A 25,670-nucleotide genomic window follows, 5' to 3' on the forward strand; every position below is an offset into this window, starting at 1 on the left:
CGCGTAAAATTACAGCCTCGTCAAAAGAAGTGCAGGACACTTCTTGGGACGTTTTTGGAGCCGTTTACTCATAGACTCTATTGAAAACGGCTCCAAAAACGGCCGAAGCAACGGCCCGAAAAACGCCGCAAAAAACGTGAGTTGCTCAAAAAAGGTCTGAAAATCAGGTGCTGTTTTCCCTTGAAAACAGCTCCGTATTTTCAGACGTTTCTGGCTCAGCGTGTGAACATACCCTAAGGGGTTAAGGTTTATAGGTTTAGAAAGTATAGTTTGTAATATGATTGAAAATTGGCTCAAGGACCGTGTCCAGAGAGTTGTGGTCAATGATTCCTCTGAATGGTCCCCGGTTATAAGTGGTATACCTCAGGGTTCAGTGCTGGGACCGCTATTATTCAACTTATTTATTAATGATATAGAGGATAGGATTAATAGCTCTATTTCTCTTTTTTCAGATGACACCAAGCTATGTAGTAATGTTCAGTCTATGGAAGATGTTCATAAATTACAAGCTGATTTAGACACACTGAGTGTTTGGGCATCCACTTGGCAAATGAGGTTTAATGTGGATAAATATGAAGTTATGTATCTGGGTACCAACAACCTGCATGCATCATATGTCCTAGGGGGAGCTACACTGGCGGATTCACTTGTTGAGAAGGATCTGGGTGTACTTGTAGGTCATAGAATTAAATAACAGCATGCAATGTCAATCAGCTGCTTCAGGCCAGCAAGATATTGTCGTGTATTAAAAGAGGCATGGACTCACGGGACAGGGATGTAATATCGCCACTTTACAAAGCATTAGTGAGGCCTCATCTAGAATATGCAGTTCAGTTCTGGGCTCCAGTTCATAGAAATATACTAAAATACAGCATGCAGAATCTTAGTTATTAGTAAAGAATTAAAACTATTTAGCCTAAATTGAGGAGACCTAATTAACAAGAAATAAATTGAAAACTGTTCCATGTAAAATCCCCTCAAAAGACAAGGGGGTATACCCTTCGTCTGGAGAAAAAACGGTTCAATATGCAGAGGCGACAAGCCTTCTTTACTGTGATTCTGTGGAATAGCCTACCACAGGAGCTGGTCACAGCAGGAACAGTAGATGGGTTTAAAGAGGCTCTGTCACCACATTATAAGTGCCCTATCTCCTACATAAGTGTAGCAGTGACAGCAGTGCTTTTTATTTAAAAAAACTATCTGTTTTCACCACTTTTAGATTTATGCTAATGAGTTGCTTAATGCCCAAGTGGGCATATTTTTACTTTAGACCAAGTGGGCGTTGTACAGAGGAGTGTATGACGCTGACCAATCAGCGTCATGCACTCCTCTCCATTCATTTAGTCCGCGCATAGGGATCCTTTTAGATCGCTATGTGCTGTCTTATACTAACACATTAACGATACTGAAGTGTTTAGACAGTGTATAGACATTCCATGGGATGTCTATTCACAATCTCTGCACTTCGTTACTGTTTCTGCGGTAGTTACAGCAGAGCAAGCGTAATCTCGTTGTAACATGTCATCTACAGCGTAATCTCGCAAGATTACACTTGCTCTGCTGTAACTACCACAGAAACTGTAACGAAGTGCAGAGATTGTGAATAGACATCCCGTGGAATGTCTATTCACTGTCTAAACACTTCAGTATTGTTGATGTGTTAGTATAAGACAGCACATACTGATCTAAAAGGATCCCTATGCGCTGACTAAATGAATGGAGAGGAGTGCATGACGTTGATTGGTCAGCGTCATACACTCCTCTGTACAATGTCCACTTGGTCTAAAGTAAAAACACGCCCACTTGGGCATTAAGCAACTCATTAGCATAAATCTAAAATCGCTAATAAAGTGGTGAAAACAGATCGTTTTTTTAAAAATAAAAAGCACTGCTGTCACCTATATTATAGCGCCAATCTCCTTATGTAAGAGATAGGGCACTTATAATTTGGTGACAGAGTCTCTTAACTGGTTGCCGACCACTGGCTGTATATAAACGTCCGGTGGTTGAGCTGGTTGCCCGAGCGTTCGGATAGCTAAATGTCGGGTTCCCAGCAGTCAGTGACTGCCGGGGACCCTGAAGAGAGGATAGAAGCAGCTTTCATTGCTTCTGTCTTCTCTGATCGATTGTACATAGCGCTCAATGAGTCTATTGGTCCTGGCGATCATGTTACTGGTCACATGATCGTCAGGATGCCATTAGTGGAAGGCTGCAGCTGGGTCTAAGTAGACCCAGCACGACCCTATTAGTGACGATAGTCATAAGAGGGCTGATTTCCCCTGTAACTGGAGCTGCTGTGCAGTCAAAGTTACAGTGTAAAGGAAAACATAGTACCCAAAAGATCGGACAGACCATAATAATAAAAAAATAAAAGTAAAATAAAGTGTGAATAAAGGAAATAATAAATACACATAAAATACCGACCTCCCCCAAAAAAAAGTTCCCAACGCCAATCATTGTTATGAAGATAGCCCTGACCCAATTAGCCTAATATAGAGCTATAATATGTAAACATTTACGGTAGACAATGACTATCGCAAATAAAATGTCCATTTTAGGGTAAAACTATATTACCAGAAAAAAATTGCTGAAAAAGCATATTTACTATTATTTTCAAACTATAAGCCTAAAAATTCTAAAATCGCAAAAAGGATGTGTATAAAAATGATTTAAAAAAAAAACCCTGCATTGTCTACTAAAATTGTTTTTGTAAAAATTACATCGCTAGCCCAACAAATCCGTTATAGCCGTTTAACCCTTTCATGACCAAGAGTCATTGATGCCCCTGTGTCCAGGTCAAATTTTCCATTTTTGATATGCTCTTCTTTAAACGATAATATATTTGCAACCACTTTGAATATCACAACTATTTTAACTTAGTTTTTCTTAAGACTTAATGAATTCCATGTTATTAGGAGCAGAGAAGTGACAAATTTTTAAAAAAAAAGCACTTTTGTGTGTGTGTAGATGGATAGATAGATAGATGGATGGATATAGAGAGAGAGAAGAAAATAGAACACCGCAGCACTCACAAGACGAGGATGTATGGGTGCCAAGCAAGTCGTCCTGATCCAAGGACTGAACAATGTCGAAAAAAGCATGATAAAGGTCCTATTGTTAGACAGAAACGTCGCTGTTTTGTTGACTGAATAAAACCACCATTTTTTCACACATTGGAGTGCTGCAAGATTTCTATTTTTATATATATATATATATATATATATATATATATATATATATATATATACACTCACAATGCCATTCCAAGATGGTCTCATGTGCAAGCAGGTAATCCCGATCCAGGGGACATATATCAATATTGAAGAAAGTCCCACAGCACTCCGTGTTAGTGAAAAAAATTGTGGTTTATTAAGCTAGCACAAGCTGCAACGTTTCCGTCCTGCTATAGGACCTTTATCAAACATGCTTTTATATATATATATATATATATATATATATACATATACATACATACACACGCTTTTGCAGCTCTGTAACAATTAGTCTTTTCTCTCAGTCAGCCTGGATCGTTGTGAGGGGAGAGTCAAGAGGGTTATATTAACAAGACATGAAAAAAAGGCATTGAAAACGGATCAACTGTCAGTTTTTCATGGCTGTTTTGCATGTGTGTCTCAAAATTTTAATCCATTTTCCGGCCGTCTGGCTGTTTTTAACTGCCATTTGTCATTCATTTTTTCATTAGGGTTTTTTTTGTCCCAACACCACAGTGCCCATGTAGACAGTGCTGCAATACCCCTGTGGATGGTGCCATATTGCCCATTGTAGATAGTGCCAGTGCCCACTTTAGATAGTGCCACAGTTTCCACTGTAGATAGTGCCTACATAGTGGCACACAGTGTCCCTGTATATAGTGCCACCCCCCCCCCTGTATATACTGCCACACACCACCTGTATATAGAGCCCCCCTTGTAGATGGCACTATCCCCCCTGTAGATAGTGCCACCCCACCTTCAGGTAGCGCCACTCTCCCTGTAGATAGCGCCACCTAAGCTCACTCTAGGAACGGAATCCCCTGTCAGAACACTCTGGCCGGGGATTCCGCTCCTAGAGGGAGCCCCTGATGTTAAAAAAACAAAAAACAAAACCTTTCTCTGGATCAATAGGGGTAAAACAAAGTTCTATAATTTCTCCCAATCCTTCCCTTTCTCCCCTCCCTTGGTTGAACTTGATAGACATATATGTTTTTTTCAACTGTACGAACTATTAAACTGAATGGACACTAACTTTTCCAGCAACTTATGCTAATCTAATAGCTTACCTGATATGTATCAACTTTGTAAATTATGAACTTTAAAAAAAAAAAAAAATGTTGTTTTATCCATGCAAATTCTGTGTGAAGTTACTGCCGCTCGGTCCAGTAATCTGCTGTCCATCCCCTGTTGTCAAGTAAAATTTGTCCCTAGTTAGAGGAGACTGACTGCAGAAGGTGGGGATCTCCTTTCTTGTCTCTTCTCAACCTTCCCATAGAAGTCTATAGAGAGGGTAGTGGGGGCACGAGGAGGGCGAAGGAGCAGAGAGAGAGAGAGGAGACAGACATACTGCTTATATGAGTCTATGGAGGGGAAGCAGGAGTAGAGTGAGAAAGACAGACAGACATTCTGCAGCTTCTGCCAAGTGTTTACTGTCTCACCCCAGTGCTGGATTCTCAGCTACTTACTGTCTCACCCCAGTGCTGGATTCTCAGCTCATTACTGCTGTATAATCGCTTTCATGCTACTGCAGATTTATATATGTATGTGAGAGATAGGAGAGCAGGACTCTTCTCTTCCCTGGGTGCAGTGTTAGGCTCCGCCCCCTAGCTCACGGAAAACTGAGAATTAGCGATAGAGCCAGCAGAAGGGAAAATTGCAAAAAAATACAACATACAAGTCATATAATTGCCAGAAATAGTGTTATTCCTCATGTACACACACATGACGGCTTATTCTGAAAGTTAGGTATGCTTTAACCCCTTAACGACCGCCGTGTAATGTCTTTACGGCAGCCGCTCAGGGTAGTTCTTCTGAAGCGTCAACCTTCTCGGCAGTACTTCAGAAGCTGTTTTCCTCTAATCGGGCACACTGCTCCTGAAGCCCAGGCTGTTGATAACCGCATCGGGCTTCAGGACAAAGATTGTAGTCCAATAGCCGTTGTCTCCAGTCATGTGAGCCCAATTAACCCCTCAGATGCGGCAGTCAATAGCGACCACCGCATCTGAGTGGTTTTAGATGGGGGGGTTTTATGGCAGCCGCGGGCCTAACGAAGGCTGCTTCATTGTGTGAATGCCTTTTAGGCCATGTCAGAGGCAATTTTACATTGACAAGCAATAATACACTGCAATACAGAAGTAAACCTGAAATTTCGGCATACTTTTTTTGCTCCCTAAATTTGTGCCTCCCTAAAAGCCCTCCTACAGGGTTATGGCTCTTAAAATAAACGGCGTAAATTTAGGGCGCAAAAAAGTATGCCGAAATTCAGTTTTTGTTTTTTTTTCCATTACTCCACCAAAAAAGTTAATAAAAGTTAATCAATAAATTGTATGTGCCCCAAGATGGTGCTATTAAGACATACGACTTGTTCTGCAAAAAACAAGTCCTATGTCGACGCAAAAATAGAAGTTATAGCTCTTTCATTTCATTAAGTTTTAAAATACCTTCGATATTAAGGGGTCAAGGGTGTCAGCAGATTGTAATGTTGACAAACACATGACAACTTTCCATATTACATTCTACTCCGAGATTTCTGCCAAGTAATTCTGGGTGCAAGTGGGTTGTTCAAATCCCCCCCCCCCCCCGCCTTTATAACCTCTAAATCTGAATATTTTGCGACATTTCTAATTCCGTTCAATTGAAGATCAACTGTGTTGTGGCCATAATGAATTCCTATACCCGCAGCCAGCACATGACCTCAGATTGAGTGAGAGATCTCAAGGTCTAGACCTAGCCTAAATGATCATTGCCTTTTTTGTTTTTGTAATTTTTTTTTCCATTTTTTCTTTCCTGCTGTATGGATCTATATCAATTCATGTAATATCATTGGATTTGTTTTAGTCCGCATTATATGCATCTCCCAAAGCCTCACACTATTCTACATAGATGTCCTCTCTCCGGTAATAAGTGATATAAAGCCTATGTAATTACAGCGATTTACGCTACTAACCACACAGTGTCTGCGGATGACTGACTGTTTCTTTTTTTCTCTCAGAGTGAAGACTATATCACAGAGGTCCCTGAGCAGTTGGTCAGCAACTGCAAAGAGAGTTTAGAAAACAATCCCTGCAAAGAACTTTTTAAAGACTGTTCTAAGTAAGTTATGAACTTGTACGTAAGCCCAGTATATTGACCTCTTAGCATGAAAGAAACCATTTACAGATGCATGAAATCAAGTTGGACACAAACATCTAAAATGGTCATGTGAAGATCAAGTGTGACGCCTCCTTCCTGTGGTCCTAACATTTCATTTCTTTCAGACTTGTCCATGACTTCCTTAGTATGGCTCCATTCTCCGATTACCTGGACAGCCAGTATTTCAACCGTTTCTTACAGTGGAAGTGTCTGGAGAGGTGAGCATTGAGGAGATAGTAATGTATATATCATTTCTTTACTTTCGCCCTTTGACGTGTTAGGACAATTACGATTTATTATTTATATCTGAACGGTTGTTGGGTTTTTTTCTTTTCTTCCTTTGTCCTCCTTTACATTTCTCCAGTTTTTTTGGACTGGGTGAGATCCCGTTAGGTTCTATAGCAGCCTTTCTCTATATATATATATATATATATATATATATATATATATATATATATATATATATATATATATATATGTGTGTGTTGTATATTAGATCTATATTTAATTATGTGTGTGTGTGTGTATATATGTGTATATATGTATATATGTGTGTGTATATATATATATATATATATATATATATAATTTTTTTTATTGATGTTACATTATTAATAAATGTTTCGTAGGGAACCAGTCACAAAGAACACATTTCGTCAGTACAGAGTTCTTGGGAAAGGGGGTTTTGGAGAGGTAAGTTACTTCTCTTTGCTGTGCACTTCCTATGCTTCATGTGTCACTACCTGATGAGTTCCTTTTAAGAATTATGTAATTTTGTTGTGCTCTGTCCACATTGTCATCATATGCTTCGTCTGGGAGTTCCATCATCATACAGCGCTATTATGCACATCCCCATGACGAAACCTGATGGACCCCATTATAAGCCAGTGGGGTCAGTTGGCACTGCAACGTAGTTCTGCAACCGAAAACCATGACACAGATGTGAACAGAGCCTCAGTAGTTGTACTTGCTTTACCAGTTCTAGTGTAATCCAGAAAGGAATACTTTTTTTTTTTTTTTGTTTTTAGGCTAACTTGGTAATGTTGTCACGTGAAATAACAACACCTTTTGTTTTTAAGTCGAGAATAAAGATTTCATTGCTTTATCGACTTTCGAAACGTACCCCGGCGTGCCACAACATTTTTTTTAATTATTTTTTTAGTACCAGTTCTTTATTACAACCACAAGCAGAATTAAAGAACAGTATGGAAGCGTGATTTAACAAGACCTATAAATGTTTATTTATTAAATAAAACGAAAGACACCTGTTATGCAAACACAAAATCTAAATGTGACTGGGGTCATTGTGGTTTCTGTACTGCAAAGGTGTGCCAATAGGAAGATCTACTTCGGATAAGGAGCTGTGAGAAATAGAGTTAAAAGAAAATTGTCGAGCATCTGGATTTCCAATCCTCCATAAATCACACAGACCAAACTACACCAACAGTCGAGCCGAGGAGGTTGGAGGGACAGTTATCTCCATAATGCCATCATGGAACTAATCTAGATATGGCGACAAGTTAAGGTCAGCGCCATGGGTGATGCAGCCACAATTGACACAACCATTTGAGTAACTTGCTTGAATATGGTGGCAGGATATAGATGGCCACTACTATGGAATTTGGCAGGTTGGTATTGCTTTAGCGAGGAGGATATGGCGTAGGTCTTAGATGCATCCCCTGGGCCTCGCACAGTCCAGAAAATAACATTTATTCCATTATCCATAGATCATATCCAGCTATAAGCTACAGCTACTCATGCTGATTGGGTATTACTTACGATATGTAGACAGGGTCGTGCCAAGAATGGCTCATTAAGGCAAATATGACACTGAGGAAATAGAGCAGAGACAAACAGTGAAACGAAGGTGGAAGAAAGTCTCTTCAACAGATCACACGTTTGTTACCTCAAGTTTCGATCCTTGCTTGCCTTGGTGCAGTTTACGTTCATTAGTGTCCAACTAATGTAGTGCAGCGGAAGGGGTTTCAAGGATGCTAGTCTCGCCCAGCACTATCACCCACAGTTTGGCAGGGTATAGCACCGAATAGGGGGTATGGAGGATCCGTACCCGCTTCTTGATATATGTGAATTGCGCGCAATGTTTTTGGACCTCCTGCAGAGAAATCAGGGAATATGAACACTTAACGGCTGTCAATGGTGAGATCATCATGATCACATGCATTTCATGGAATAATGTCCAGATCCTTTAGAATGCAGAGTCGTGGTGAAGCCCCTGGTGGAGGGGTCAAAATGGCACTCTACGGGCATGTTCTATCGGAAATGGTGGAGTCAGTGTTTCTTTCTCAAATTTGGTTAGGAACCAGTAGCCAGTTCTCCACAAAAAATATCCCCTGATTTGCGGCCTTTGACGTGCTCCCACCAGTCTGATGTTTCTGCAAAGTCTGTTTTCAAGATCGTCAGACCTGTGCAAGAGCGTTGCCATATTGTTAACTAGTATCTTAAGATCTCGCTTCATTGGGAAAACTAGATCCTCTGAGCATTCTCGTCCACTACATTTATGCTGTCGTTCACTTTTTTTTTTAGGGTCATGTCAGATTAATGTAAAATCGTAGACATCAGTGCTTGGTTCACCGCTGCTCGTACATTTTTTTTTTATGGTGGGTTCACCCAGGTCTGCGGTGGTAGGTGTAGGATCTTGAGTAGTACATAACCCATGAGCAGGGGTAATGGCTTTTGGTGGCATTGGGGGCCGGGTAGGGAAGAGACAGCTGCCTAGACGGTATCTAGCATTGGATCATGCAGCACCTCATCAGGTCCATCATTCTCTCTGTCCGACAAGACAATGGAGGAGGCAGCAGATATATGTGCAAAGTTTTCAAGTCAGGCCTCTACAGCACAGAGCTTATTTGAGGCTGGGCACCATGTTGCTTCACAGGCATCATATAGTCTCTGCCTTTACTATCCTTATCACAGTTATTTGCGCAGTTCATGGCTGCAAGGGATAAGCAGAGTAGGTCTCATGGCTGTTTCCCACGGTAGGCAGCAAAATCGGTAGTGAATGCAGCAGGAGAAAGGAGCTTTTACAGGAGATTGTTCCCGGAGCCTGGAACCATGGGTCCTCACGCCTCCTAGTCAGGCCACGACTCTCTTTTGTAGTGCGAAAAGTATTAGCAGTTTACTCTCCGCAGTATGTGAGTACATTTGCTAATATACATTCTGGTCTCCTTTCGTGCTGATTTATGAGATTTTAATCGATTTTTTTACAGTGCTGGAGGGGGACCGGAAGTCTAGTGGCAGTGTTCCTTCATAATGACATGACTCGTCGTCATGTGACAGGCCCGGCTGTACTGTATGTAATCGCTGTACTACTGCTACTTCTACAGCGATTACATAGATCACAGCGGGGCCGGTCACATAATGACGTGTCGTCATGACAAGACTGTGCCACTAGACTTTCCGGTCCCCCGCCAGCGCTGTAAAAATTATTCAAATCTCATAATCAATGCGGCGGGGGACCAGAATGTATATTAGCAAATGTACTCCCATACTGAAATGAGTACACTGCTAATACTTTTCGCTCCCCATATAAGCACTTTAATGACATATCTTTCTAAATTTTTAAGTATATGTTCAATAAATTAGAACTTTATCTTGCTTCCTTGAATTGTAATGGTGATCACATGGAAATAGAAAAATATTTTTATGTTCACAGGGATGTACTCCTTTATGCAGTGTACACGTTCGCATGTTATGGAATGAGTGCGTATTTTGGGGGCAGAAATTAATGCCTCCCTTTCAAGAAATAAGATTTGTAATGCTGAACAAGATGCAGTATGGGTTGGCTTACCACATCATTAATATATGGCACAATTTTCCTTTTGTCTTCTGTTGACTCCGCTCAGCTTTTTCTCTGCACCTGCATAGACAGCCATTTTGGCAGAAAATGCGGCAAATTTATTGATGCAGACCTTTTAACAAAATTTGTTGCATGTTTGGCCATCTGTGCAACAGAAATTCAAACCTACACATGCTATTAATAGGTGTAGATGTGCGCCATAACATACATCAGTTTTTGGCAGATTATGGTAAAAAAAAAAACGTTTTTCAGCTGAGGCCCCGTCCTCCAACTAAACCCCTCCCCTTTCACTCGTGACTTTTGAGAACGTGACAAAAAATATGGTCGCCGATTTAGCGGAACTATAGCGGGCGGCAAAATTAGCTGCTTTTGATAGTGCCCTGACTGTGTCCAGCTCATTGTCAACCAAATACAGCATGTCTTACTTGTGATGTACAGAAACAGTGAATGAAAACTTTTTTATTTATATATATATATATATATATATATATATATATATATATATATATATATATGTGTGTGTATTGCGTGAATGTGTCATTTAAATAAATATAAAATATAAAAATGCCTTTCTAAATGAAATTTCGTCTTTCCTCCAGGTCTGTGCCTGCCAAGTGCGAGCAACGGGAAAAATGTATGCTTGTAAGAAACTGGAGAAGAAACGTATTAAAAAGAGGAAAGGGGAATCCATGGCATTAAATGAAAAACAGATCCTAGAGAGAGTCAACAGCAGGTTTGTAGTAAGTACACATCCATCTGTAAGTCCAGGGGAGGGTAACGGTAATATTACATAATAAAGTGTTATTAGGGTTTATGCCTAAGTGGTCACAAAGTTAAAGGTGTTATCTCATTATATGGACCGTGACGTCAGGAGCTTTCCCAGGCACAGCGCTTCAAGTAGCGCTCTGCCCGGAAGGTTTGGCAGTCGTTGTATACCTATACAGTGGGATATGTTTCAGCCTCCCATCAAGGGTATACGTCGGTAGTCCTCCCAGCGTATACGTCCGGCGGAAGGCTATAAACGTCAAGTGAGCAGGATCTTAGGAGCACAGTCCAGATTATAAGAACCAACCCAAGAGCCTTATTACTATATCAAATAAAATTTACAGTTCGCATAATACATTTGATAATGAAGAAATATATCAGGCAGCCATTCTATTGCTAATGTTTGTCTATGGAGATTGCACGGCTGTATATTTTATGCCCTTTATATCAATGGGTCTGGTTGAAATTGTACTTCTGCCCACTTGTATTGTAACATTGACACACTTTTTTTCAGATTTTTTAAATATTGCTTTTTTTTTTTTTTTGCCTTCCAAATATTATTTTCATGTATGTAATATAAAGTCAGCGTGGTAGTTCTAGAGAATACATAATGTATTTTTCTTTAAAATGACCATTTAACTAGATTTAAATTAAAGTGAGCTTTGTGTTAACAGGGTTTTCCCATCAGGGACATTTGACATATCCACAGGATATGCCATAAATGTCAGATGGGTGCAGGTCCCTATCCCTAGAACCGGGCCTCCTAAACCCCGTTCTACCGCTCTGTGCTCCGGCTGAAGCAGGTGATTCCCGACCATGAAGAAGAAAACTAGCCGAGCTACGCTATTTTCAAAAGTCCCATAGTAGTGAATGCCAGTTATGGAAACGGTGTAGCATGCGAGTTACGCTGTTTCCGTAACTACCATTCAGTTCTATGGGACTTACAGAAACCGCGTAGCTCAGTGAGTTAAGCTGTTTTCTTCTTCATGGTCTGGAATCACCTCCTTCATCCGGAGCACAGAGCGGTAGAGTGGGGTTTAGAGGACCCCGTTCTAGAGATAGGTGCGGGTCCCAGATGTGGGATCCGCATCTATCTGACATTTATGACATATCCTGTGGATATGCCATAAATGTCCCTGATGGGAAAACCCCTTTAACATTTTTAACTTTGTAAGAGGGGGAATATTTTCACCTCCCTTTCTTTTAAAGCGGTATTACGGGTTCAGCAAATGTTGTTTTTTTGTATAATGAAAAGTTATACACTTTTTCCAATATACTTTCTGTATTGGTTCTTCACATGTTTCAAGATCTCTGCTTCCTTTCATTTAATAAGAACGTTCATTGTTTACTCACAGTGGATATAAATCTGTTCTGATAATGTAATGGACACAGAGATGCACAGCTCGTTACAGTACATTTATCAGAACTGTGCCTTGTAATGAGCCTTGCACCTGTTTGTCCTTTTTATCCAGGGGGAGTAAACCACGTAGGTTCCTATTAAACAACTGCAAGCAGAGAACTTGAGGAACATTGGAAATGTATATTACAAAATTGTATGACTTTTTTTATGTTTACTGGTTATTTCTGGAGCTTCTTTGTTTAAGCATGAATTCAGTTAAACGTTTCCTCACCAAAATCAAGTAAATGTAAGCAGAGAAGCTTCATATAGTGCATGGGTGAGCATGGAAAGCCACGCTCTACATCTGTCTGTCGTGTCTGTAAAAGTATTGGCCTCCAGAAATATGGCGTTTTGTGTGAACTTCTGTATTTTCACACTATTCACATACACAAGCCCTGGCACATTGTGGAAATGGCACCCAGCACTTCACACTGGTTGGCACATTCATGCAATTTTGCATCAGTGTAAAGTTTTGTCAAAATGTATGTGGCCCAAAAAAAGACCCAAGCAAGCATATGTGACACCCCCCCCCCCCTAGAACTAGAATTTTTTTTATCCTGCTCCCTGACGTCAAATGAGTGTTGTTTCCCCTGAATTTTGCACTTAAAGCTTTGATCCTGGTAATTATTTGAAAGCTAAGATCATGACCTCAAAGCTATAGTCATTATATTCTCGTCACAGCAAGCGATTAAAGTAGTGGCAGTGAAAGAGTTAATGCAATTACAACTAGCTTAATGGGCTATCCCAGCATAGATAGTGGTGGCATATCACTATTATATGCCATTCCCTTCTGATCGAGCGGACGCAGCACTTAACCAGGGGTCCTCACTCTGCCCATATTCTGTTATTTAATAATTTGTCTATGGAGGGCACTGCTGCTTTATAGTCCATTGACCTCTATTCTATAGACTTTACCAGTATAGATGTCCTTATAATGTTGACAATACGTATACATACATACATACATACATACATATATATATATATATATATATATATACATACATACATACATACATACATACATACATACATACATACATACATACATACATACATACATACATACATACATATATATATATATATATATATATATATATATATATATATATATATATATACATACATCGCTTGAGAAAGGCCCCATTGAGCAGGGCTGAAACGTCGCGCTTGTGGTGAATAAAGGATCCTTATTTTACACTTTATCTTGGAGTGCTGACCTGTGTATTGGATTTGTCTGTGGATTTATGACACTGGTCGTGTGTCTGAACAGGGACTTGCACCCCACACTGGAAGAACGGTGCTGCTTTTACTTTACTAGCTTATATATATATATATATACATACATACATACATACATACATACATACATACATACATACATCTATACATACACACATGCACATATATACATACGCACATATATATATATATATATATATATACATACATACATACGCATGCACATACATACATACATACATACATACACACATACACACACACACACACACATATATATCAGTTTTATGTTGATTATTGGACTTTTTATGCATGGTTATTATACATCCTGATTTAACAATGACTTCCTTGATATGAGAAACAGGTTGACATATTTTTGCATGTAAACAATGAGAAGTTGAATACTTATCCTGTCCCATTTCCACTGCAGGTCAGTCTAGCCTATGCGTATGAGACGAAAGATGCTCTGTGTCTGGTGCTAACACTAATGAATGGTGGAGATCTGAAGTTTCACATTTATCACATGGGTGAGGCTGGATTTGATCTGGAACGAGCGGTATTTTATGCTGCAGAGATCTGCTGCGGCCTTCAGGATCTCCATCAAGAGAGAATAGTGTACAGGTAGATACGTTTCAATGAATCACATAAACTAGCACAGAGAGCCTGCAGTGTCCATGGATGATTTCCAGTGTTTGGAGATCTTTTTTGGGGAAAGAATTAGGAATATTTTATAACGCTACTTGACCTATTCTGTTTTAACCAATGTGTTGACTAATTATATATTAAAGAATATAATGACACATCTTAAAAACACAGAGTGATGAGTGGGAAAGTCGTAGAAATTTCTGCAACAAATCTACCACATGTGAATATAGTGATCGGAAATACTACCAAAAGCATATGTAAGTTGGGGCTGGGCACTACTACTGTTCAGTACCCCTGCAAATAACGGATAGTCAACTCCTTTATATACATATGATTGAAGAGTCAAATACTATCCTGTATTAGTTTTTTTGTATGGATTCCTCTCTCTGTGTTTTTAAGATGTTATTATATTCTTTGGTATTTTGATACGTCGTATTTGACTCTTTTTGTCTTGTTTCAATCACGTGTGAATATACCCGATACACATGCTGCAGAAATACCCCTATTCATCTGTATAAAAAATATTTTCGATAGCAGAAACTTCTGCAACAAGTGAAGTCTTGTAACTACCAGGAGTCATCAGGGAAGAATCAAAAGTTTCCGCAGGATCGCAACATGGTGTGAAGCGATCGCACCACATAGAGCTGTCCCAAAGAAAGTCCTTTAGGATGAAATGCGTAGGGATACTACTTTAGTTATTTTCTTACGAGGCAATATTTTTCATAAGTGTTTTTGAACCGTACAAAATTAATATTCCTTTTGACCCTAGATCTGTTTTTTGGGAGACACCTTTTCAATGAGAATGCCTTCTAATAATTGGTTTGCAAGTTCTAAAGCTCATTTTTGGGGTAGATGTTTTTACGTCTAAACTTTGGGATTTTTAATTGTACCCCTACAGTGCTGGGAACGGATGGTATCCCAAATTATTCAATATAATAAATGCCAGTTGCTTACAAGTGGAAAGATCATGTCTTTAAAAATAGATGTGGTCTTTGGATGGATTTTTCTAGAGCAGGTTTAAAAAAAAAAATTTTTTTTGTTTAACAAAGCCTTTTAAAGGGGCATTCCAGCCTACCGCATTTTTCATCTACCCAATGGATAGTTGATAAATTCTAGATCAGTGGGGGTCCTTCGGTCCCATTGGCTTTAAATACAGCAGCATTGCGCAAGCCCGGCCTGCGCCCTATTGAAACTACCCCTATCCGCCGTCTTGCGGCTGGGAGGAACAGGGTCCCATGTTCTGTTGATCGGTGGGGGTCCCAGCGGTCATATCTGTACCGGTCTAGATTTCTCACCTATCCTGTGTATAGGTGAAAAATACTGTAGGCTTGGATACCCCTTTAGCTTTAAGATGTTCCAAACTATAGACTACTGTATTAACTATTTAACAACCGTACTGATGTCTTTATTAACAAGTAGCCACAGTGAATTAAACAAAGTAAATAAGGACTTAAAAACATATTTGGATGCAAAATGTTTTCTTCAGAACTAAAACCTGGAAATGTTGATTGATATAAATTTGATACATTATGTACAATTTTTGAGATTAGTCCTATAAATTATCATTTGTTTTGTTGCTGCTTGCTTACTACTTTGTGGATCAACTGGCTGAAATTTCTTTTCATACAGGGATCTGAAACCAGAAAATATTTTGCTGGATGACGATGGTAAGAAATAGTATACTATATAGCACTATAATTTAAAAGGGGAATCCTCTCAAAATTTATAGTTTGACAATCCATAGAGACATGTCAGTGAAAAGCTCCGACAGAATAACTGAGCAGACTGACATTGATTTAAATGACCATTTCCTATGAAATTTGTGTTAGATTCCCAGTAACTATAATTTCCGTGTGGTGCTAAGCAAGTTTGAGGGCTCTAATAATAATAATAATAATCTTTATTTATATACGACATATTCCGCTGCGCTTTACAATTCAGGGGGTACATCGTACAAACAATATCAGAGATTACATATTGACAAAACTAATTTACAATTTAAACAAGAGGAGTGAGGGCCCTTCTCGCAAGAGTTTACGATCTATGAGGAAATGGGGGAGACACAAAATGTAAAAATGCTTGTTGAGTACATGGTCCAGTCATCTTTTATACATATGGGGTAGGACTCTTAAAGCTGCATGAGCCGATCACCAGCCAGTATCTGTGTATGACAGATATAAAGCGCATTAGGGTGCAAGGAGTGTGGGTGATACTGCTGAATGAAGGGGTCAAGTTCTCTTGACTAATGTAAAAGGGGGCCAGGGAAAGTAGTCAGATTAGGGAATGTTACAAGCCTGTCTAAAAAGATGTGTTTTCAGGGCATGTTTAATTAATCTGATTGTCTGGGGTAGCGCATTCCAGAGGACTGGTGCAGCGTGATGAATATCTTGAAGATGGGAGTGCGAGGTTTGGATTATGGAGGATTTTAATCTAAGGTCGTAGGCTGAACGTAGAGCGCGGATAGGGTGGTAGACAGAGATGACAGAGGAGATGTAAGGAGGTGCAGCACCGTGGAGAGCTTTGTGGGTGAGAGTAATAAGTTTGAATTTAATTCTGAAGAGTATGGGTAACCAGTGCAGTGACTGGCAGAGGGTAGTGGTATTGGTATAGCAGTTGGTCAGAAAGATCAGTCTGGCTGCTGAATTAAGGATATATTGGAGAGGGGAGAGTTTAGTGAGGAGAAGACCGACTAGTAAAAAGTTACAGTAGTCCAGACGGGAGTGAATCAGAGCGACAATGAGAGTTTTGGCTGTTTCCATAGTAAGAAAAAGGAGGATTCTGGAGATGTTTTTGAGGTGAAACTGACAGGAGCGTGCAAGAGATTGAATTTGTGCAGTAAAGGAAAGATGTGAGTCAAACATAGCCCCAAGACAGCGGATGTGCTGCCTAAGAGTTATGGTAGTGCCACACACTGAGATGGAGACATCAGGTTTAGGTAGGTTAGTAGATTGGTGGAACACAAGGAAAGATTCAGTTTCAGATAGAGAGAGGACATGATGTTAAAGATGGCGGACAGACAATCACTGGTGTTTTGTATTAGAGCAGGGGTGATGACATCGGCAGAGGCATATAATTGGGTGTCATCAGCGTAGAGATGGTACTGGAAGCCAAATCTGCTGATGATTTGTCCAATAGGGGCTGTGTAGAGAGAAAACAGGAGCGGACTTATCCCTGGGGAACCCTGATAGTAAGGGGAAAAGATGAAGAAGTAGAACCAGCAAATGACACACTGAACAAGCGGTCAGAGAGATAGGAAGAAAACCAAGAGAGAGCCGTGAGTATAAGGCCAATAGAGTGGAGCATGTTAAGTAGGAGTTTGTGGTCTACAGTATCAATGGCTGCAGAGAGATGCAGAAGAATCATTAGACCATATTTACTGTTAGATTTTGCCGCCAACAGATTGTTTGAGACTTTAGTAAGGGCAGTTTCTGTGGAGTGTAGAGTGCGGAAACCAGAGTGTAAGGGGTCAAGAATGGAGTTAGCAGAGAGATGGCAGATAAGGTGAGAGTAGACCAAGCGTTCCAGGAGTTTGGAGATGAAGGGGAGATTAGAGACTGGTCGATAGTCAGAAGCGCTGGATGGGTCACGAGTTGGTATTTTTTCAGTAATGGGTTTCTAATGCCATGTTTAAGGCTATGTTCACACGTTCAGCATTTCCCTATCCTGACGTGTATTTTACAAAGAATCCATGGCAGAAATACAAGGCTGACCCTCTGATTTCTGCCGCCGATGTGCCAGCAGATCCGCATGTGCGTTAGCTCTATTGTCATTCTATGGGGTTAATCTGCTGCTTTTCCGTGTGGAAATAATGAAGATGTGACACTTCTTTTTTTAGTGGCACAGACAAAAATCTGTGTTGCGTGTTCCGCTGCATGTGAATGGGGTATAAAATACCTCATACACTTGCATTGAATGTGGAATGGGAGTTGATTTAATGAAGATTTAGATGCAGAATTTGCGCCTAAATCCTCATCAAATCCTGAACATGTGAACATAGTCCTTTGGTAATCACGGATTTCCAAAACAGTCACTGTGTCAAAAGGTTTATTCTGGATAAATTTGCCCTTGAAGTGTGTACAGTATGTGGTCAGTGAGGTTGTGTAATTGATAAATGCCTTAATATTCATGCTTTGTCTCTTGCTATTGGAGGACACATACGGATCTCAGATCTTGGACTTGCGGTGCACATTCCAGAGAGCGAAACCATAAAAGGAAGAGTAGGCACTGTAGGATATATGGGTGAGTAAAGATGCTGGAAAATGGTGATAAGGATTCGTGCCTGTTCACATCAGCGTCAGGGTTCCGTCAGTCGTTTCCGTCAGGGGAACCCATGAATGTAAACGATAGTGTCTATTTGCGTTAACATTGATTTCAATGCTAGAGCTTCCATTGCAAATGGTTTCAGTTTGTCTCCGTTTTGTAATGTTTCTGTTATGGTTTCCGTTCATGGGTTTCCCTGACTGACAAGGTCTGACAGAACCCACGAACGGAACCCCGACGCAGATGTGAACACACCCTTACTTATAGAGAATTGCTATATCACGCTTCTGTCTCTATTAGCACCAGAAGTGGTGAGGAACGAGCGCTACACCTTCAGCCCAGACTGGTGGGCACTCGGTTGTCTGCTGTATGAGATGATTGAAGGACAATCTCCATTCCAACAAAGGAAGAGAAAGATAAAGCGGGAGGAGGTGGAGCGGCTTGTTAAGGAGGGCGAAGAAGAGTATTCTACTAAGTTTTCTCCAGAAGCAAGGTCTCTATGTACTATGGTGAGTACATCATAGGTAGTACATATCCCCGAAATGACCTGATTGTCATTCATTCTCTACCTCTTGACTACTACCTTCTGTGCGCCTCTAAGACTATTCTATTCATACTTTCATCATTGTGTTAAGAACTAGGTTAAAGTACTAGGCAATATGATTCCATTGAAAACAGTCTATTATTGCGGTTTCGTGTTATTGTTATCTGAAAGCAAAAGTAAAAGGAAGTGACAATGTTGCAGCTCAGCCTCATTCAGATAAATAGAATGAACTGCCATACCCGATATGAACCATAGACAGAAGTGCCGCTGTTTCTGAAGGGAAACAACCATTGTTTTTAGTATCGCCATCCCCATATAAAACTCTGTAACTGGTTCTAAATTGCCAAACAACTTTTGAACTTTGGGCTGGTTCATTTCTGACTCATCAACCCGATCTTTCGAAGACGAACCTTTATCATCCAGGGAGATGAATGGCGCCCAATTGTCAGTTTTTCTGTTTACAAAATACCTGCAAAAATAATAAACCATTAGAAGTGTGTGTGTGTGGTCTGGTCTGGTCTGTCTGTCTGTCCTTTTTAAAGAGGTTTTGTGTTTTTAGGTAAATAAAGCTTATTCATTGTTTAATACAAGATGTAAAACATTCTAATACATTTACGTTTCAACAGCTCATCATTTCTAAGATCTCTGCCTGCAGCAGTAAATGGAAACTATTTAGCTTGCATTCATAGAATGAAAACCTGTTCTGATCATGTGCAACTGACACAAGTGCTTTTCACTGACCGCAAGCAGAGACCTTTAAAATGATAAAGGAATTGAAAAGCAAACTATATTAACAAGTAGCATAACTTTGTATTACGAGATGATTACATTTTATTGCCAGGAGACTGTGAGACCCCTTTTAGCCAATCCAAGTGGTTTTGGTCCCATCTTGTTGTTATGAGTTTACGGATACTGAGTCAAATGATGAATGGCTGGAAGGATTTTCCTTGCTGGAAAATTTACAATTTAATAGAATATCCTGAAGCAAAAATCCAGAGTAATACCATGTATCATGCGGTGTCATGAAGCTAGGAGCACGTCCACATTAAGTGCCTGCCTTAGGGGTTTTTGCGACCGCAGTGCCAAGGGAAGGTATGTTTACAATGCCCTCCCCTATATGGCTCCGTCAGCGGTTTTGAGGCCTCAAAACTGCTGACCGATTACCTTTTAAAGGAGAAATCCAGGCATTTTCTAATTTCTCATATAGAGATAGCACTTTCCTTCGATATCGTGTTGACGATTATCAGTGATCATTGGAAATTTAGTACAGATAGAAATACAGCCAAACATTTTATAAAGTTCCCACCTGACTTTTATCGCCATCACAGTGTGGAGTGAACTATAGAGCTCTATATCAACGAGGTGAAGGGAATTGTACATAGAATACTCTGTTACTATGCGCTTGAAGATTCGGGTTTGAGTTATTATATCTTTCTTCTTCTTATAATCATACATTTATTTCTACAACCTAGACAAAAAACAATACCCCCTAAGTGTTCTTTCTGCGTGCAAATTATTCTATTACTTGAATCGTGTGAAAGGAAATCTAGTTAAGATTTAGCCAAATATTTAACAAATATTTCACCTTTTTGCTGTTGGCTTTACTTAATTTAGGGTATATTCACACAAAGTGCACGTAAATAGCAGGTATATAAACGTCTCCATGTTAAATATACTGGCATATGGAACAAACGTGGAGCTTCAGGGGGATGCGAATGTATACTATACAGTGGCACGTTATCATTCAAGCGCTATGCAGGTTTTTTGTATTGGCCGACTGTATAAATTAAAAGAGGTATACCGCCGTTTACCTGCCCAGTAGATGCCGAAAGGACAATCTTTCCATTTGTCGGGTCTATAGGGATCTATGGACTCAGTCAGCACGTGCGGCAGGAGTATTTCCCAGCTTATACGCTGAACAGTCGCACCAAACGTGGTGTGAATAGACCCTTATAAGCACACGAAAGCCATGGACCATACAAGTATGTATTCTACTGAAAAGTTGTTGTTTTTTATTATTTTACTCTTTTTCCACAGTTATTGTGTAAAGACCCTGAGCAACGATTAGGGAGTCGTGGTGGCGGTGCCCAAGAGGTGAAAGAGCATGAGCTCTTCAAGCATATAAATTTCAAAAGACTTGAAGCAGGGATTCTAGAGCCGCCATTCAAACCAGATGTAAGATTTCATTCTAATTTACAACCTCTAGGGAAACTGTAAAGGATGAGCACTGTTGAGATCCTTATGTTTGCCCCAGGGTACCCTATGCTTCCTTGTCTAGATTTTGTTTGTAGTCAGACCTTAGCTAGCTTTGTTGCAGGGGCACCTTGGCTCTCTCTGTCATAGGGAGATGTCTTTGCTGGCTCTATTTCATGATGCCCTCCATGTGGGCATCACTGGATAATGCTATACTATATATCCCTCTCCCAAGTTCCTACCTATACCGGTGGATACAGGCTTGCCAATATTCCTACCTATACCCGTGGTTAAAACCACAATAATATTCTTTGGCCAGCCAACACCGAAAGCAGTAACTGGGAATTTTACCTAACTGTTTCCTTTACTGCCTGGTCATAAAGAAAGGGGTTCAGTTAGTAGCTATGTATTATGGATTTCCTGTAAACGCAATTTCCTTACATTTAAGTGAAAATTTAGTAAATGGATTTATTCAGATGTTTACAGTATACATTACGATATTTTATACTTTTATATAAGAATTTGTAGAATTATATGAAAATATAACTTGTCTGTCTTTCAGCCCCAGGCAATCTACTGCAAAGATGTTCTGGATATAGAGCAGTTCTCAACAGTAAAAGGTGTGGAGCTTGAGCAAACAGATAGTGACTTTTATCGCAAGTTTGCCACGGGATGTGTGCCTATACCCTGGCAGAATGAGGTAGGTTGTAAGCAAGTGCAATATATCAAGAGGTCAATGCTAAAATGCAACTAAACACATTTTTATGTATCTACTGTTTCAGATGCTAGATACAGACTGCTTTAGGGAACTGAGTAACATTCCGGTGGATGGGTCTGTCCCGCCAGATCTGGACTGGAGGGGTCTTCCTTCCCCACAACCAAAAAAGGGGCTTCTACAACGATTCTTCAGCAGAAAGGTAACAAGGAAATGAGGGTAATTCTAACGGAACCGTTGCTTTCCGTTTAATGTATCAAGGCTCTCGTCCTCTCATGGATGAGAGGTAAATTCGTAATAACGCCAGTATGAAAGAAGCCTCACTAAAAGATCCTCTCATAGTAAGGCCTCGTTCACATCTGCGTTGGGGTCCCGTTCTGACGTTTCGTCTGAGCTTTCCGTCAGAACTTGACCCTGAACAGACACAAACGGACACAGACGGAAACCAGAGGTTTCCGTTTCCATCCCCATTGATTTCAATAGTGATGGATCCGGTGACCATGGTTTCCGTTTGTCTCTGTTGTGCACCGGACCCATCGTTTTGGCAGAAGTAGTAGCATAGTCGACTATGGGCACCGGATCCATCACCATTGAAATCAATGGTGATGGAAACGTCAGTTTGTGTCTGTTCTGGGTCCCGTTCTAACGGAAAGCTCCGACGGAACGTCAGAACGGGATCCCAATGCAGATGTGAACGAAGCCTAAGCAGAGTAACATGCAACACATGGAATTCTCAACTCTTAATATTTAGAATGAGCTGGAATGTTATTGACCGTTCATTTTACTTACATTTTGTCCCTAGAATTATGAATGATATTCTTTACAACTAGTACAGAATAATGGAAGCTTAGATTTACCATTAGACGAGTGCAACATTGCTAGTGGGAAGTTTGAAGGGTTTGTCCAGTTTAGAAATCCATTTTCATATGCCCTATTAGGGAATTCTTAGTTAATAGAGGAGGGTCCTCTGTTCAGGATCCTCAACTCTTGGCCATAGTGGTGAGCAACTACAAAGAGGCGATCTCCGCCTGGAGGACCTGTCCTGTTCTGTGAAATACAGGCAGAACATAGAATTTGAATGGCCACTGTATAATGCTTCATTTATTCTGTGGTGGCGCTACAGGGAAACTAAACACTGCCAGGTTTCACCACAGATTACAGCTGATCGCTGGGGATCCCATCAGGGGGACACTTTGTGATCATCTTATCATCAAGGGACCCTTCTAAAATCTAGGCATTCTCCAAAGCAGACAACCTTTTTGAAGTAGTGGTTCGATTTAAAGAAGCTTCAGGAATTCTTGGCAAAGAGAAACCGCTGCATGGAGCGCTAAGCAGATACTTGTCCTGTGGAAGCAAGTTACATTATCCACACTTCAACCAGTAGTGGGGAAAATTGTGTGGTCTAGTAATGAAGCTCAGTGCTTTTTTTTTTTTTTTTTTCTAATCCTTGACAACCCTTTTACATGATAAAATTCTGGCTGTCTGCAGCCACCACTAGGGGGAGCTAACTGCATACTCTCTATGTATTGAATTCGATAATAAAACAGCTCCCCTTGTTGTGGCTGCAGACAATCAGAATTTTATTGTTTAACTTTGTTTGTGCAGTGGATTTGGAGCTCTATATTAGAAAAAAAGCTCCTAGCACTATAAAGATACATTAAGAAATGAATCAGTTGGATCTAACAATATGTTGGTAAAAGGCGGACATTCACTTTAAATTAAATGAAATTTGATAAATACAGCAACATATGTGTGTCTTTCCTACCAAAGCCATCATATCTGGTTTTTTTTTCCTTTCTAGGACTGTTGTGGAAATTGCAGTGACAGTGAGGATGAGCCAACTCGCTTATAGCCCTGGTGGGACAGCAGAACTGAATAAGTTTACACTTTTTTTGCACACTTATTGGCCCACAATTTCCTTGCAGAGCGGCATTACGACACAGTGCTCTCTATTGTGCCTCAATCGTCTGCTAAAGAAAATGTGTTAAATATGTTATTGTAATGTATAAATTAAGATCTATAAATATAGGAATGTATATTTTCAATGTTTTGCTCTCACCGCCTTCAATACCTCCCTTTCCTTGCTGCCATAGGCCAAAGGACTGTTCAGGCCTCTCAGGAAGGACTGGCTAATGGAAAACTCACAATGTCAACTATCCTCCGCTCTTTCTATCTTTGTTCTAAGAGATGTTTTTATTTTGTTGAAGAAAATGTATTTTTTTTAACGTATAAATATATATATAAATATGTAGAGAGGAATATGTAGATTAGTGAATGCAATGTCTTTCCTCCAGGCACATCTTAAACGAGAACTCCCAGAAGTGGTATATGGAAGTAATTATAGATTAAAAAATAAATAAATCATGGGGGGAAAAAAAAATTACATCACCGAAAAAAGTTACTGGCCCAACACTCGTAGTTTGTCTACGCCAGCATCAGTACAATACTCCTAGTCTGCTTTGGTGGGTCACTATTGTCATTGGGACCTCTATGTGGATACTAATTCACATCCGTGTCCACATCGTCTGCTAGGAACACTAGTTACTGTAATGGTGTGGATCACGTCCATGTTTCTATACCAACCGTAGAGCAAGACGGGAGATGCTGGAGACGTGCTGAAGGCGTTTACATATAACAAAGGGTCTTTCTAAATACTGTTTGCTTTTTTTAGTGCCATGAACGCTTGAGATCTCAGTACTCCAGTATATGATATGCACTTTGTAGGCAGTGTAATGTGTCATTTTAATGGCAATAATGTATTGCTGTTTAGGGTCACACTAGAAATTATTGGAGCCGGACACTGTTATATTTCTTCACATGTTGGACAGGTTTAGATTTGTAGTGCGCAGCAAGTTAGTCAATGCACTGTGCGATTTTTAAAGTTTCTGTTTTCCAGAAAAGCATGGTTTATTTATTAAGGTCCTACTCATATAAAATCCCTATGTTATGTAGACCATGAAACCCACCACAACTATTAATATATAAGTATAGCCATGTATCAAGTCATTGTAGCAATTCCTCACCTATAGTCACACACTGGTAAGAGTCACCTCCCCGAGTTACTGGCGAGCATTGATTTGCATGATCTGGCGGCGCTTCTCTAGTGCCAAACACCTCCTGGCTACATGTTCTTCTAGCAGGCTGGAAGAAGCGCCAGGCTCATAAGTGACCAGGTCTGTCCTTTTCCTGGTCTCTAAGGATGTTTGGCTGTATGTCTGTGTATATGTAATCTTTTATCACAGCACTACTACCTGTCAGTACTGCTGCAATGTCACCAAATGCCTGAATCATTTTATTTTTTTGTTTGTAACTTTGTTGATTTTATATATGTTTGTTTTCCTAAACAATTGTCTCGTGGTCTGTGTCTGTTTGCGATTGAACAAGGTTAAAGGCACAATACTAAACCGTGAATCTAGCTGTGCTGCCTTAGTTAATGCAGAGCAAGAGATCTTTGATATTACTATTGGCTTTCCTTCTGTTGAGTATCTTCAGAAAAACATCACATATGTGCTCGAATTATGCCCTCTAGTGGTGAATTTCTTGCATAACAACTGTTTTTTGACAATGCTTTGTTTTATTTTTATTTTTATAAATTGTAAAACAGGCAGATCTCATTCCATGGGATTAAAGAGGCTCTGTCACCAGATTTTGCAGCCCCTATCTGCTATTGCAGCAGATAGGCGCTGCAATGTAGATTACAGTAACGTTTTTATTTTTAAAAAACGAGCATTTTTGGCCAAGTT

General features: G+C 40.0%; 1 protein-coding gene across 2 annotated transcripts in view; it reads left to right on the forward strand.

Moving 5' to 3' along the window:
• The window catches only part of GRK6 (G protein-coupled receptor kinase 6), a 40,035-nt gene extending 15,861 nt beyond the window's left edge, over positions 1 to 24,174 (forward strand). For both annotated transcript variants that reach the window (XM_075856481.1, XM_075856482.1), the window contains exons 5-16: positions 6,205 to 6,305; positions 6,470 to 6,562; positions 6,974 to 7,037; positions 10,761 to 10,901; positions 14,001 to 14,191; positions 15,845 to 15,882; positions 18,365 to 18,454; positions 18,776 to 18,984; positions 21,057 to 21,194; positions 21,775 to 21,912; positions 21,995 to 22,129; positions 23,729 to 24,174. In XM_075856481.1, the coding sequence (XP_075712596.1) occupies positions 6,205 to 6,305; positions 6,470 to 6,562; positions 6,974 to 7,037; positions 10,761 to 10,901; positions 14,001 to 14,191; positions 15,845 to 15,882; positions 18,365 to 18,454; positions 18,776 to 18,984; positions 21,057 to 21,194; positions 21,775 to 21,912; positions 21,995 to 22,129; positions 23,729 to 23,779 (1,389 nt within the window). In that variant the 3' untranslated portion in view covers positions 23,780 to 24,174. The remainder of the gene's footprint in view (positions 1 to 6,204; positions 6,306 to 6,469; positions 6,563 to 6,973; positions 7,038 to 10,760; positions 10,902 to 14,000; positions 14,192 to 15,844; positions 15,883 to 18,364; positions 18,455 to 18,775; positions 18,985 to 21,056; positions 21,195 to 21,774; positions 21,913 to 21,994; positions 22,130 to 23,728) is intronic.
• The last annotated feature ends 1,496 nt before the right edge of the window (positions 24,175 to 25,670 follow it).

Source organism: Rhinoderma darwinii, chromosome 3 (genome assembly GCF_050947455.1).
Source record: "Rhinoderma darwinii isolate aRhiDar2 chromosome 3, aRhiDar2.hap1, whole genome shotgun sequence".
NCBI lineage: Eukaryota > Metazoa > Chordata > Amphibia > Anura > Rhinodermatidae > Rhinoderma > Rhinoderma darwinii.